The 15966-nt window shown below is 34.8% G+C and overlaps 1 protein-coding gene across 3 annotated transcripts in view; it reads left to right on the top strand.

Annotated features, from left to right (window-relative positions):
- mllt3 (MLLT3 super elongation complex subunit) overlaps positions 1-15966 on the top strand; it is a 126525-nt gene that overhangs the window by 92553 nt on the left and 18006 nt on the right. For all 3 annotated transcript variants that reach the window (XM_088632071.1, XM_088632051.1, XM_088632061.1), the window contains 2 exons: positions 14119-14197; positions 14681-14731. In XM_088632071.1, the coding sequence (XP_088488197.1) occupies positions 14119-14197; positions 14681-14731 (130 nt within the window). The remainder of the gene's footprint in view (positions 1-14118; positions 14198-14680; positions 14732-15966) is intronic.

Raw genomic sequence — 15966 nt, 5'->3', positions numbered from 1 at the left:
GAAAGTCATCGTAACATTACGCAGAGGCTTGAATGGGGAGCTGTGCCAGTATGCAGGCTGCACAGAGAAAAATGACGCCCATCATTCCACCTGAGGTTGAACTTTTCCCACAGCTAAAATGCTGCGGATTATCTTTCTATTTTTCTATATAGATGATATAAACTATTGGTTCCATCATACAGTTGTCATTTTCTGTGCATGTAGGGTAGCGCAACCCTCTGAAGAATTTTAAAAATGATAAAAGGCCATTTAATAAGTAAAAAAGCCTCAAGCACACAAAAAATGAATTCTTCTTCCAATGAACATATTATTTTTAAATGTTCATATACACATATATGATGTAGAATCACACCTGAAGAAGGCTCTGCAGCCGAAAAGTTGTTTCCTTTCTTCTCTTTTCACCTTTTACTTGTTCCTATGTGTAGAATGTTTTTTTTCCTGCAGATTCTACTGTAAAGTGAGTGTTTTTCTCATTACACAGTCTCTCGCAGTATTCATTTTGGTGTCTAGAAATGTCTACTGTCTCTGCAGTAGGTCAAAAAAGAAATGGGAACTGTTTGCAATGTGCACACTTCACCCAAACTAAAAAAGATTTTTGCTTTCTCAAGATGTTAAAAGTAGCTGAAATTCAAACTGCTAGTAGCTGCCGTTCATGGTACAGTATGTGTGTATAGTAGATCATCTTAAGAGTTAACCAGGTGATTTTCTTAGGATAGATTTATTCTTCCAGACCAGTAAAATGTGTTAAATAATGAACACCTCCGGCCTTGTTTTAGGATTAATATTTAGGTTGAATGTATTGTTTGTGATCAGTGTTAGAGCAGGGAACTGTGTCATTGTGAAAGCTGTCAAGGAGCAAATAGAGCTCAATTTTATGCTGAAAAGTTTGAAGCCTCCGCAGCTGAACTTTTTTTAATTTCAAAGTGGAATTAACCACTAATTATATATGATAAATCTTTATATTCTGATGTCTAGTGATGGATTTATATATTCAATTATACTGTTGACATGTAATCAGATGCTTTGCGTGTTGGATCTAGCAGTTGGTTAAGTTTCATATGTCATTCCTGTGAACACAGGAATTATTCATTATTGCGATCGCTGCCCAAACTGAAACGCCCAAGTGCGTCCCAAACATTTTATTAAAATCTTTTTTTAAAAATTGTATGCCTCCTATGACATAACATCAAGTTGGACACACACAAAGGTGTTACTTTTTTCCGTAGGTTGTTATAAACAGTGCTTTCACATAACTTAAGGTGTGTAATGGTCTGTAGAGTCCAAAAGATTGTTTTTTATATATTTAAGCATTGGAATAACATCCTTAAGAATTTATAAGAATTTTTTTCAGGGAAGGTCTTGTCATACTGTTGATCAAATTAAAAATTGCAGGTTCAGATTTAAAAGTGAATTGTTACAATTTACAGAATCAGTAATGAATTCTTGTTAGTGATTGTTTTAAATAGTCAGTCGATATCATAATTAATAAAAGTAAGGAAATGTTAAATTTTGAATGCTTAATTTGTAAAAATGCTGATTTTTGCAATTTTTTACATTTTCTGCTGTAGTTTTCTTATTTTTATTATGTGCACTATGAATGCACATTATCGATGTCACCTGACAGCTTGATGCTCTATCTTACTTCTACAGTTATGGGTTTTATTCCGTCTTTGACTGCACAAGATTTATTACCTAACATAAAACTTCTTAGTAAACATAAATTGGTTGATTGTCATGTCATTTATTGTTCATGTACCACAGAGATCATGCTAATTTTATTACTCTACATAACGGTTTCATAATACATTTAAACATAATTACTGGCATAAAAAAGTGTTTTTCTACTTGTGTTACATAGTACTTAGCAATTTATGGTGCCAGACTATTCAAATGCATAAGAAAAGTACCTAAATTCAACTAGACCAATTAGAACAAATCTTCTACATGGTGGAATTTTGGATCAATTGTGCTCCTAAAGAGAGGGAAGAGAGAATTTATCATTACCTTATGGCTACAATCCTCTTTTGCTTTGTTTTCTATAAAATATGTACAGTATTTCATCTCTTTGTTGCACAAGCTCTTTTTACCTGTAAATAAAAATAATGAATATCATAAAACCCATAAGAGTTATGATAGATGTTTAACTCATGGCTCATGACGTGGTAAAAACTGTGATTAGGATGTTGCAAATTAAAGCTGGTCTTAATGAATTTTAAACCCTTAAATGTGTGTGACAGTCTTTTTCACTTAGATATGTTATTGAACAATTTAATAATTCCAACGTCAGACTGTCAATGTGTTGTGCGGGTTTTACGCATCTACTCACCAGATATTATAATATGTACTGTTTGCCTTCTCTGAGTGTAATAGCAGGTTTGCAAGAATGTTTATTCTGAAGGTTCCTACAGTAGGTATATTAATAATTAGAGGGTTCAGTTGTGTAGAGGCAATTTGTCCTTTCCCTAAAAACAGTGATACAGTTCCAGTCGTGGTTCAAGATGCCTTAATGGTTCTTCACCTATTGTACTTCTGTTAGTCTACAGTTATTTTAGCATTCAAAATCCCTCAATTTTTTCAGTTGTGTAGATGTAGATTTTTGGTCTATTTTAAAGAAAATCCTTGTACTACTTTTAGATGTCCACCTGCATTCATTCTTTCAGGCAGCTGCCTTTTGAATTATTCAAACTTTTGGCAAGTTACACACAAAGCCTCTTATACTAAATTCAAAAGTGGATTTTTTTCTTGCTTGCTTTCTGTCTAAAAATAGATCCTGACATTCTTTTTTAGTGCTACAGAAATATGTAGAATAATCTCATCAAGGACTCAGTTTAGCTTCTAGAATGGAAAAGGTCACCTCTTTATTTGACATTTTGCAAACTGTTTTGAGGTATATTCCCCTGAAGCATGAGCGCTCCAGTGCACAGCTGCAGGTGTCAGCTAGTACACTTTGCCTGTCGGTTTAGTGTTTTGCTTAAGTTTTTGTCTTCCCTTATCTTAGGTTTTCTTTATTCATTTGTAAGTCTGGGTGCCATTCATCACTCATTAAAGCAGCTTTACCTTGTTGCTCAATTTATAGTTATTGAGATGTCAAAAAGTAAATATAGTATATCAGAAGCTCTTTGTTTGGGTAATTAAAATATTGAAGTAGTTTTTAAGACATCTGAAGGGTGTAATAATGATTTAGCCGTCCTTTAAAAAATGCCAGTTCCCCACATGTTTGGAAAAGAAACCCCACACAAAGAGGAAGACAGTTTTATTAGTAGGCAGTGGAGGCTAGATTTGTGGTTTTACGGTAGTGAACTAGAGTAATGAGGACACCATGAATACTTCAGGCTTTCGCTTTAATCATTTGCCTGCTTTAATACCAGAACAATTTTAAATATAACCTTGATGGCTGAAAATATTGAAGTATCCCATCACTGAAAAATTGGGCTAGAATATGGCAGATCTCATGTATATTGAATCGGATATAAAAGCATTATTTTCTTTTTTAATAGTACAGACCATTTCTTAGAGGGGTTAATTGATTGCAATTGCACATAGTATCATGTAAGCGATAACAAAGCTCATTTACAAGCTGAATTCATGATTGAAGTCAGTATTTAGGAATAAGTGGCCCGGCTCTCATCTGCTTGGTCTGCTGATTTTTCGGTGATATAGTACTGTAAGACTAGTCACTTCTGTGTCACATTGATAGCTTGAAATCAGTGTAAACTGGGAATGTACTTGTATAGTTTCACCTCACTTTAATGTTTAGGCTGTAGCACTGCTGTGAAAAAGAGCAGGTTTTTACTTCACCTTGCCAAACTGCCAAGTGGCTTTTCCCCAGAATGATTTTCTAATTCATATGCAACACAGGATTGTGGCTGAATTGCAAGGCTAAGGTTTTTAACGTGTGCAAAAGAATCCATAGAGAAAAGGCTTGGGCAATAAAAATGAGTTTCATGTGCTTAGATGTAATTAGGAGTTGCACACTACTGTATTTTGCTATGCTTCACTAATAACTTTCTTGCCTATATTGGTGTAAATACCTGGATCAGAGATGGTAAATATGTACTTAAATGCTATTAAAGCACACTCTATGAGCTTCTATTGAGCTGTAAAAGAATGAGACATAGTGTAGTATAGCTCGACAGTTTGTGCAGGCTAATTGTAAGTTTTACAGAACAATAGAAAAGAGAGTACACCAGTATGGGAAAATTAAAATCAAGTTAATCTTTCAGTTGCTGGCTCATGATCTGTGGAAAATAACTGTTTAGATGGCACGAATCAAGTATCAGGGCATCCTCCACAGGCCTCTAGGCTTGAAAACCATCCAGCTCTTAATTTTTATTCTGGCCAGCGCAAAGGCACTAAGCCAACAGCTCTTCCTAGCTGAATCATGAACTTCGTGAGAAAAAAAACTCTGCCAGAGGTGTTTGATTCAGTATTCTTTATCCTCTGCCTTGGCTCTGGTTTTTGTGTTGTCTTTACAGTTTCCTTGTATTAACGTTGGGTTACACAAGATGGCATTTAATAGATCTGGATGCAATTATGCCTATTTTAGTACCTGAATTAGGTTCCTAACAAAACAGCATCCATCTGATACACGTGTATATATTAAATCATTTTTGAAGACCTTACATGATTTGAGGGTTACAATTTGTAAGTAATACAGCTTAGCTGTGTTAGCTAAGAAATGTTGTAAATAAGGTAGTCACAGCTTTAGAATTAAATGGTGTATTCTAAAACGTATTACCTGTAACAATGTTATGGTCATGAAAGTGGATGCCACTCTGAGTTGGAACTTCTTTGGTGGCTTTCAATAATGAAAGTCATTAATCTATCAAAAGATAGTGGAGTTGATCAATTTATGGTTCGTTTATTAACTCTCTTCTGTGCCTTACAAGATGTGGTCTGGCCAAACTGTACTGGAAATAGTGATTTTTTTTTTGTTTTGTCCTACTTGTGTATTTTGTGTAACCATCCACATTAGGTTCTGCTGTATGCAAAAGACTATAATGTCAGTTGTGTGCTTCATTATTTGCTTAGAGTTTCATTGCTGTTTGATGCAGTATAGTGTATCACTTCTGTAAGGCATGTTATTTTGTCTTCACTGTATTTCTGCTTTTTTTTAACCTGTATTACTGCATTTTGTGTTAGATAATTTTGCTTCAGTCAAAATAAATACTGGTAAAATAGATAATATGAGCAAAAATAGTGCAGTAAAACTATTTGCAATGTGTGCCAGTAATTCACCCTGAATTTAATCTGTAAATTTACAGAAAAGTTCAGTCCTCTTTATTTAGGGTCATTTCTCCTGCTAAGTCTTATGTTTTGGCTTTAAAAACTATAAATACAACTGCAATAACATCTAAAAGTTTTTCTGCATTCATCTTTTAAAGGTAATTTGTAAATTCCCTTTGTGCATGGTAGACCAGTCCCTTCCCTGAACTTTACATGCTGTTCCAATTACTTGAAATCAAAAAAGTGTTCCACACGGTGTTAATTGAGTCAGATCCTGTATCCAAAAGTTCATAAAAAGAATCAAGGGAAGTATATGATTTCAGTGGTGTCATTTAGCAGAATTAACTCAGCATACAAGCAACAGATAAAGCAGACCTTGCCCACAGCCAAAGAAAACATTTTGTAGATCTTGAGCTTGACTGTGATTAATTGCTGCCACATGCACTTCTACCTTTTTTAGATAGAAAGACCTAAAGATTGATGCACAACAGAGTTAGATGGAAACAACTTTAAAATCACCTCATCATTCGTTATAATGCCACAGCTGTATCATAAGTAATTCATAGTCCCAAATGTTGGGAGACTCTTCTCCAAAATAGTATACTGTACTGTATGTCTCATGTAGCTGGAATGTTTGAAGCTGGTGTTTGAAATCTTTTGTCATGGCTTTATATTTCTAATTTTGAAGTCTTTGATGACCTTCAGTCTACCAATTAATAGTGTGTCCTTCACTCTTTGTGGGAGGTATAGACTTTGTCAAAGTGTTTTTGCAGTTGGAGAGTTGAAAAATGTAATCCCTCATCAGTAAACACCTAGAAAAGTCTTAAATTTCTCATATTTCAAGTGAAAATGTGCAGATGCATCAGCTTAATTAAATTTTAGATGTTCTCAGTCAATTCAGTTGCCTTCCTCAAGCAGTCTTATAAGCCTTTAGGCACAATTAGTAGTACCACTACCGTAGCCTGATTTAATAGCAATATTTAAGCAAAATCAAACTTTAGTAATGTTGATTCTTTGCTGCTTTAGATGGAGTTAAAAGAACTGTAAATTCCCCAAATTATCCACATAAACATTTTTAAAAGTTTGCTGTAAAGTCTCTCGTGATTTTATGTGTGGCTAGTTAATGTTTTGGAAGTAATAAGAAGCTCTTTCTTTTTTATGCTAGACAGGAACCCTGAAATTTAGTTTATAATGCATGTATCAGACAGTATTTTTTTAGAAGGTAAAACTTAAAATATTCAACAGCCATCCTTGGAGATTATTAAGGGAAATGTAACATTCAGTGCCTTATCCACCTTTGGCAGTTAGCTCAGCCAATTCTGTATTTTCCGATTACCCAGAATGCTTCAAAGCTGATGAAGATTTTTGTGGAAATAGGAGAACTAGTAGCACAACTAGCCGCAATTATATACAATTATATAAATTTGATGGTTTAGTTTCTTTCTAGGGCAACTGAAAATATTTCTCAGCACTCTTTGTTTACTAAGTGAAGTGAAATTAATTTCTCCTTTCATTTTAGCATTTTTATGGAAGCCGTTTTAATGTGCAATGTTAAAGTTACATGAAATCACTAAATGTTCTCCATTTCATATGCATTTGTAACAGCTGATGTTTCTAAAATGGTAATGTTGGGTACATTAAAATAAAAAAATTGTGAGTGCAAGCATAAATTATCAATTGTGGCTGACTGAATTAATCTAATCACAGAATAAGAATAATTATTTTCAATTCTTCATGTCAAAAAAGAAAATTAAAGCCTAAAATTAACAAAAGCACTCTAGTATTGTTACAACCAGTAATTACAGCAATATACGTTACATAAGAAAGAAACATGATTGACTCCAACATTTAGATTTGCTTTTTTATTTTCTTAGGCTTCTTACAACTGAGAAATGCTGTTTGTTCTTGCTCTAGAGTAGAGACAGACGAGCAATTATTTCAGCCGTTTTTCTTGAGACTACAACATTGCTCATTAATCTTGGAGCATATAATCAGCAGCAGACGAGAAGAGTTCAAGAATAAGTCATTGGGGAAAGAGACAGATTCGGTCCTCCTTAGTTAGGAACTGAAAAATAAATTCCCTCATATTGTATTGCTTCATGATAATCATTTTATGTTTCCAACAAATTATATGTGCTGAGTAGGTTTTACAAACATTGTCACTGAACAATGTTTATAAAAAGGGCATCCTTCATAGTTCTCAAAAATAACACAAGTAAAAACACTTTTCAATTTTGCACCTTTAAACTTTAAGATTAATGAGCCCTTTTATTTCTGAAATGCTCATTGGGCTTCTTTAAGAATCTGACTAATATCTTTAAGAATTCTGACTAAAAAATTAAAGCAAGAAAATGTAATCTCTTCTGAGGTTTAATTTAATTTTGTCTAAATTTAAGTCTGTTATTTTTGTTATAAGGCATTTTTCATAACCTATTTGCAAGAAAAAATGAATGAAGAAAGATGATTTACTTAATTTTGGGAATGTAATACTTTATAACCAAGTAGACAACCAGTATTTTTGGTGGAATTGAACAGTCATTAGATTTGGTGAATTTCATGGAGAGTTAGAGGAAATGTAAAGTAATTGTATCATAAAAGTCCAAGGTTACAAACAAAAGGAGACAATTTAGTCCATCTAGCTTGTATAGTTTATAGACTGATCCATATGTTTCTTAAAGGAAGTCTGGGTATCAGCTTCAACTGTGTGGCTAGAGTTTGTTCCAGACTCTTACAACACTTTATGTAAACAAGTGCTTCCTGTTGTCAGTCTTGTATGCACGTCACCTTAGTTTCCACTTGTGCCCTCTGGATTGTGTTTTCCTGTTGATCTTGAAGTCCATTAGGTGTTCTTTATCATTACCTTGGTGGGTGGTTTGCTTGAATGAAGTCCCTCTGTAGTCTTGTTTTCAAGAATGAAAAGATTGATTCATTTTGGCTGTTGGATACTCCTTTTTACCCAAGAGTGTCCCTTATCTTCTTTGAGTTGATTCTGAAGCAGCAAAAGCTTTTTTGGGGGGGAGGGATGTGATGAGCAATTTAAATTACAATTACATTTTATGCTTTTAGCTATATTTGATATATTCTTATATATCCTTCTCATATACATTTTATCTTAGATGCCTTCAACCTCCACTGTATGAATTAATGTAAACTATTTTCACATTAGACATTGGCTATATCAGCAAGCAAAGATCTCTATGCTTAATGCACTTTTGAAATTTAAGCTGTTCAAGATTTAATAAGGGACGATTTGTGGTTAAACAGCTTCTCTTTAGCTAGTTGCAGAGGTAGCTACTTGTGTTGTGGTGGAACAGTCATGCTGTTTTTGCCTGGAGTGTCGCTGTTGGCTCCAAAAAATAAATCTTTGTGTCCCTAGCAAATCCTTCTGTGCATCCATCTCCTACCATATTGAGAGGATCCAAATAATTTCAGCAAATTGGTAAAGGAGGGGGGACTTTTTCAGTTTTCAGTCTCAGTTTTAATACTGTCAATATTTCCCAACCTAATGACATCCGCAAAACTTTAATGGAGCTTAAAAATGGTAAAGTGGAATCCTGAATACACTTTGAACTTATTACCAGGTTTTCATGTCATTTTCCCTTGTCTACTGTTTTTTTAGAGCTATTCCATCGTGTTCTTTTCCCTGCTAGCCCCTTGAAATTGTGATCTAAATTTGTTTGACAGAACTCATAACAAATTGGAATGTAAAACATTTCTTAATTGGAAATCATGGCAGGAATTGTCAAAAAAACTGGCTCAATGAAAATCTTACAGGTCTGGGGCTTTGTGGGCTGTTTTCCTCTCTTCTTGGAAAATGGATGAGGTGCCTTTTTCATTTCTTTTTATTCTGTGGAAAAATATTTTGACACAATATACCCAAAAAACCTGAAAGCTAGCAGTCAAATCTTTCACTGGCCACCTTCTTTCTTGCATGAATTTTTTTTCTTCGAAATTGTAAAGTTTATTTTTGTAATCTTTGTTTCTCATATGCTTAATAGTAGTGTTGCATGTGTAGTTCCTCACCAGACCTAAAGCCAGTACTTAACACCTGTTTGCTGTGTTTTGTGGGCATTGTCTTCCTTTCTAAGGATTTCTATCAAGAAACCTCTTAAAATGACTAATCTGCTATGGGAAAAAGATGGATAATACTAAAAATACCTTGTTGCATCTCCTTTAAAATTAAAATTTTTTCTTTTTGCACCAGATCTTCCTTCCCCATCAGCTGCTGTCTTGTATTGTTCTCTGCATCTATTTTGACTAAATTGAGTTCTTCATTACCAAAAAATGTAATGTACCATTTTATAGTTTTGTGACCACACAGACCATTACTCAAGCTGTGATGACAGGCATAAAGAAGGGTCTCATAAACGTAAACGATGTTAAATGATAGTCATTTTGTATTCCCATGCTACCGCAGTGTTAAGCCAAAAATAGGAAGAAAGCAGACAACATTCAAATTTAAGGCCTGCTGAACTTGATAGAGGTGAAGAAATCAAGGCTATTGTTTAGGTTCTTGGTTTTACAAGCATCGTCTGTGCTGGACTTGCTGATTTGTGGCGATGGACTTGTAATTTGTGACAGGACATCTGACCATGTGTTTGCTGTCAGCCAGACACCCAGGCAGACAAACAGGCTGTAAATCGCACAAAAAAACATCAAAGTGCTCCACATTTCCCTAGGACTCTACAGGCTGTATTTTGCCTGTTTACCACCCTAGTTGCAGTGCTCTTTTGAGCTTTTGGTGTTGTCTTCTCTAGCCCGGAGAGGAACACATTCCCAGAGAAAACCACACAACAAACCATGTGTGGGCTTCAGTAGACTAAAGGGGGATTTTTTGAATTTACCCAATTCCCAATTAAAATCAGAAATTAGGCAATCTTTTAAGAAGTTGAAGCAGTCTATGATCATTGTGATTGTGAAGTTGGGTAGTTCTGTATAAAACTTTGCTGATACTTTAGTTATCTAATGTAAAGCCAGGAGAACTTGTAGATATCAGGCTTTTATTAAATCTTTTGAAATCTTAAGAAGGTATTTTGTTTTTGCAATAAAAACAAATGACTGAAGACTGAATTGTTTATTGCACAATTCCATTTGTGCTCCCTGTACTTCTTGTTTCCTTTTGAAATATATTTTAATCCTCAGTATTCAGATCTTTTTAACATGTATTTTACTTGGATTTTGCAAGGTTCTGCTTATCAGCTGATTTTTTTTCCTGTCCAATTATAAATCTCCAGTAGCGTAATTCATTTAGTTTACATTACAAATTCTTAGGGGAACTATAAATTTTTAGTATTGCTGCCCTGTTAAACAAAGAAGGTCATCTGAGAAGAATGTAAACAAATTAATTCAGATTAACTTTAATAGTTTCTAAAAGTTTCTCTCTGGGATGTTATCCAAAAAGGATTAACTTAATAGTAGTTCTTACATTGTGGGAATCATTTGGAATTTCACCATAGCTTTAATTTGAAATCTGAAGAAAACTGCAAGAAACCAATGGAAATAAATGTGGTATCAAGAAACTCAAGAAAGCAACAAACCTCAGAAATCGGTAGGTAGGCCTACTGTAGCTTCATTTGCCCATTGGTATTCATATTTAAATTGTTCAGTCTTACAGGACAATCCGAGGGCAACATTTCCTCCTGTTTTTCAACTGTAAATAAAACTATTTTCTATTTGTTATTTAATTTTCTATTTAAGAACAGAAAATGGGTAGTCTGCAGAAATTTTCTTGTAGTTGCTTTTCTCTTAAATTTGAATTTAATTTAATCTACAAGACATATATTTACTATAACATTTACACTATAACAACACTATAACATTGTCATACTGGAATTGAGTCACACAAAGAAAACCCATCAGCATGTAATTCTGGCATTTTATTTTACAATGGATTTAATATTTGTGTTGGACAGCATTTTCAGAAATGATTTTGCCACAGGTAGGGGTGAGCAGATGAAATTGAAGCTGTTTAAAACTGTATGCACCCAAAACATTTTGGACTAAAATATGAATGCATCAAACACAAAGTTTGACTATGTATGAAGGAAAACTTACTCTTTAATATGCTATCAATATGATTTAACATGGAAGATTCCAGAGGTAGTCACTGTGATTCTGACCTTTGACATAATGTGATAATTTAGGACGTATGCATTCAACCACAGCGTTTACTGTGTTGTCCGGCTATTGCTGAAGGGAACAGACCTTCCAATGAAGTTACAATGGGCAGCCTGGAGAGATAGACCCTTCTAGTCATAAATCCCCAGACCCGGTTGTCTTCTTAGAGCAATGGATGGTTTGCAGGCATAGTAACTTGCAAGGTCAGAAAATGAGTCAAACAGGATGGAGGTGTACAGGTCTCTCAGTGATAATTTTGGTGTGGCTTTGGGGGGGGAGGGGGTCTCATTACACAAAGTCCTTCGAATTTCAGGGCCATGAAATCTCTGTGTATAACCAGAGGATAAGAGAAGAAAAGTCTGAATGAAAAGGCTGTAAATACCAGAGCCCCAGGGATAGCAGCCTGTAAAACTGTCAGGAATTGCTCTTTAGTGCCAGCAACTGCCTTTAATCTCCTGACTGTAGTATGCCTTAATTCAGAAAACACTTTAAAAATGCTTCACTTCTAACTGAAACTAATTTAAAATAGAAATGAATCTGCTTTATTATTGAAACACTAGGCTGTGACATAGTCCAGGTGTCTACTATGAATTATGGTGTTTCATACTGCTCATTTCTAATCTTAGTAAGGGATAAAGTGCATTTTAAAGTCCACTGATAATTTTCTCTGATTTTATCATTTTTGTTTCAACGTCATTTTAATATTTTTTCTACATGCGTGACGTTCTTAAACATTTTAACTGAATTGATTTATGGATCCTTCCAGCAAACTACAGGAAACTTGAACGCTCATGCTCTGTAACATGAAGTTAAGCTTCAGTAAGATAGAAAAGATTTGTATGGAGTTGTAGATGATAAAAGTCAACTTTTTTAATGGACTATTTTCAGAAGAAAATCGGGTGTTGAAACATTTGGTGAACAATATGTAATATGTAAAATGTTTTTCTTTTTACATTCATTTGTGGCAGCGTAATTTGTTTAAATCCACTTTGTTGTTAGAAATCAGGATTCTCTTGTTCGGGCCCTTAAAAATTTGCATAAACAAAATGTTGAAATATAAATTTTTCCTAGGTTTTATAAGCATGTCAAATCTTTTTGCTGATTAAGTAGTTTTGGTACATTGGCTGCATGTACAGTGAAAATATTTTTTACGGGTTGTTGTACAGATCTGTTTCTTAGTGGTATCATAGACTTACTTATGCAACTGTTGCCCTTGAACTTTCTTTATGTGGATCTACCAAGATCTGTGGTTTAATTTGGACTTGGAGCTTAATCAAGAATGTCGCTTGGTTTCTGTTCTCCTTTGAGGTCAGAATAAATCGCATCTGGCACTTATTCCTAAGGGAATGTTTTACTCTGCACTAGAGCCGCATCACACCAATTGTTTTTAATAGATATCAAACAGTGACAAACTGTCAGCAGAGTTCGGGGTGCACCGTAAATCTTAAGATTCATCACATAGCCCTGCAGGAAGAGAAATGGTCAACGTTTTTTTGTGAGAACTTAGTTCCATTCTAATCCCACAGTTTATTTAAAATGCTTGTACATTGTGCTTTATACTTCACCTAAAACTGCACATTTTGGTACAGGTTTTTGTAATACAACATCTTGGCCATGAGCACTAAAATTGCCAGTAATTTGAAGTGAACAGATGTTCAGAGGGTTTTGGATGTCTCTTGCCGTGAAAAAAGGGAACCTGAATAATGCAGAAGACAGCATTGTGTAAATTGCACACTGGGGTAGTAAGGCTCTGTAAATCACTGTTCATTAGGAGGGTAGAGAAGATTGATTTATTGAAGGAAGCAACTGTTAAGACCATCAAAGCTGTCTCCATGGAAGAGGGGCTTCAGATAATGGTGTAGTTTATGATCCAAGGAAATTTGTTCCTTTTCAGGGACACTCAGCAGAATAGTTTACAATTATTTTTTGTCACTTCATCATAGCATTGTGATTTAAGGGCTATAAATTCAAGCACCCAGAAGGATGGTCAAGGTTTCACGGTAAACTAACAAAATGAGTTCTGTGTTTTTTTTAAACAATGGATCATTCCTTTAATGGTGGGCCAAGTACCAAAGTTTAAATATGGAGAAGAGTTAGTCTTCTATAGGTATGTTATCAGGCTTTTCGGTAAATAAGCATTTTTCTTTCATTTTTAGAGGATTTCATGCCTTCAAAATATTGTAATGTTGAGTTTCACCGTATTTAAAAGGTTATTTTGTTTCATTACCTATCAGGAAGCAGAAAGTATGTTATGCATAATCATTTATGGTTTTGCAAGTGCTAATTTCTATTCAATATGGAGTACCCCAAGTGTTTATATTTAATGCTGCCTAATATATGTGATTATCCGCTTTGTGTATTGAGATTTGTTTTCAAATCAGAAGTGAGGGGCTAAAACCATCATGTCACAGGTTGGGAATGTCAATCTGCATCCTATAGGACCCAGTTGATGGTTGGTTTGGGGCTGTTGTGTTTTCTTCAGTGTGAAATCTGCCTCATTTCCAAGCTGTAGATAGCCCTCTTTCCCCAATTAGCCCTTTGAGAAGTGTGCCATCTACTCTATGCAGACTGTTCAGTGTGGTGGAACTTCTCAGCTGGGCTTCCTCTTCGGAAGATGCTTGCTCCCTGAGAATTGCCACATGGGAAAAGTTCCGTGAATGGAGAAGCTTTGAAGTTGAAGTCTGGAAAGCTGGGTTCCCTGACATCTGGGTAAAAGCAGGAAAGAACTTTTCACTAACCCTTTTTTTTATTATTATTTTCCTTCTTTTGTCACAGTCTGAGCAGCCCAGCCCGGCAAGCTCCAGTTCCAGTTCCAGCTCTAGCTCCGGCTTCGTCCCAGTTCAGAAAAGACAAGGTAGTGTTTATAAATGGCAGTCCTCCTGATTTTCAAATAAGAGAGCGTTTCAAACTTGACTTCTCATTTATGTCATAATATGTATTTTCATTTTTTATATGAATTTCTTAAAAAATATTGAAAAACATGATTCCCCAAAATACTATAATTGTCAGTTATGGACTGTAACCTCTGCTTATATAAACTATCTTAATCATTAAAGGAGTAAAAAATGCTGAATAACATTTAAGTTCTTTATGACAGATGGCCTTTGAAATGAAAGCATGATCTGCAGAGTGGAACGCACTAAATAGAATGCAACACTATAATGTCTTGTGGGGAAAAAAAGGGGTATCTTTTAAATTCATTCTTAAAAGTAAACTTAAAAGTAAAAATGCTATGTATCAATTGTTTCAGTAATAAAATCCTGGAGTGCCTGCATCTCTGTTCAGCAGTTTTATTGTGGGGAAAAAATAAACTGTTTTTTTTTTTTCATGACCACAGTGCCTGACGTGTGCAGGAAGGTTGTAGCTGTTCCTGCGACAGCCCACACAGGTAAAAAAATCCATAACATTGATAGGCGGTGCTCACTGCAGCAGTCGGTAAAGATTCACATCTTTTACTCATCTTCATCTGAAACCAGCCAAATTCATGCAAAAGTCCATCTACAGTAAAGTTTTTAAACTGGCTGATGCCTGGTTTCAGCACTGTACAAGTAATCCATTTGAAGTATTTATCAGTTATGGTGGTTCGTTTCAATACACTGACATCTGCTTTATGTACTGGTTTGAATAATTGTGAACTATGTGAGAATATAACATTTCATGCTATAAAATGATTTGATTAGTTGCCTGTTATTCTTTTAATACTTTATCGCTTGTCGAAAAAGAATCTATTTCTGCCTGGTATGATGTCCCCTCAAAAATGTTGTAATATCTCTGGAAGTATTTACAGTACAAGCCTGGTTTATGGCTTAAATTAAAGATAGCCCCTTGGGCTTGAAAGTTTGAATCTCACTCTAAAATCTTTTCCTCTGTTTTGCAATGAATCTGATCACATAAGAAAATAAAGCTTACAAGCATTTAGCTTGTGTAGCAGTTAGAAACCCGATGAGTTTATAAATCTGAGGATCTCATACAACTGCTTCTTGAAAGAAGCCTAACTGTCACTTGAACAATGTGGTTGGGTAGCATGTTCCAGACTCCCACAACATTTTATGTAAAAAGTGCCTCTTGTTCTCTATTTTAAATGCACTTCCACTTGTGTCCTTTGGCTCATGTTTCACTGCTAATTCTAAAGAATTCTAATGAGTTGACTTAATCAATGCCCTTGAGGATTTTGAATACTTGGATCAAGTCCCTTCGTATTTTTCCCTTTTCAAGGCTAAAAATATTCATTTCTTTTATCTTGTTAGTTTAGGATATCCATTTAACCCTAGTAATGACTCTAATTCCCCTGAACTACTTCCAGAACAGCCATATATTTCTGTAACATTGTGACTAAAATTGTACACTATTTTAAACACGATGTAGCTAATGCATTGTAACAAATATAATGTTAACTACTGTATATTCTAGCACATTTGCCTCTTTTATTGCTTATCCACATCTTAAATGCCTGCCTTACTCATTGATAGCTGACTTAGAGTGTTACACCTTATCTGTTTGTTTTTGGTACCTGCACATACTGTAATACTCTCCTATTGTGGACATTAAATGTCATGTGCCAGGTGTTTGTTCAGTCTTGAATTATTTGTTTATATTGCAGCTTCAACAGTGTCTGCTAATCCT

The sequence above is a fragment of the Lepisosteus platostomus genome, chromosome 1 (assembly GCF_059453375.1).
Source record: "Lepisosteus platostomus isolate fLepPlt1 chromosome 1, fLepPlt1.hap1, whole genome shotgun sequence".
In the NCBI taxonomy this organism is placed as follows: Eukaryota; Metazoa; Chordata; class Actinopteri; order Semionotiformes; family Lepisosteidae; genus Lepisosteus; species Lepisosteus platostomus.
The sequence above is the reverse complement of the archived record's forward strand: the minus strand, read 5'-3'. Positions and strand labels throughout refer to the sequence as shown.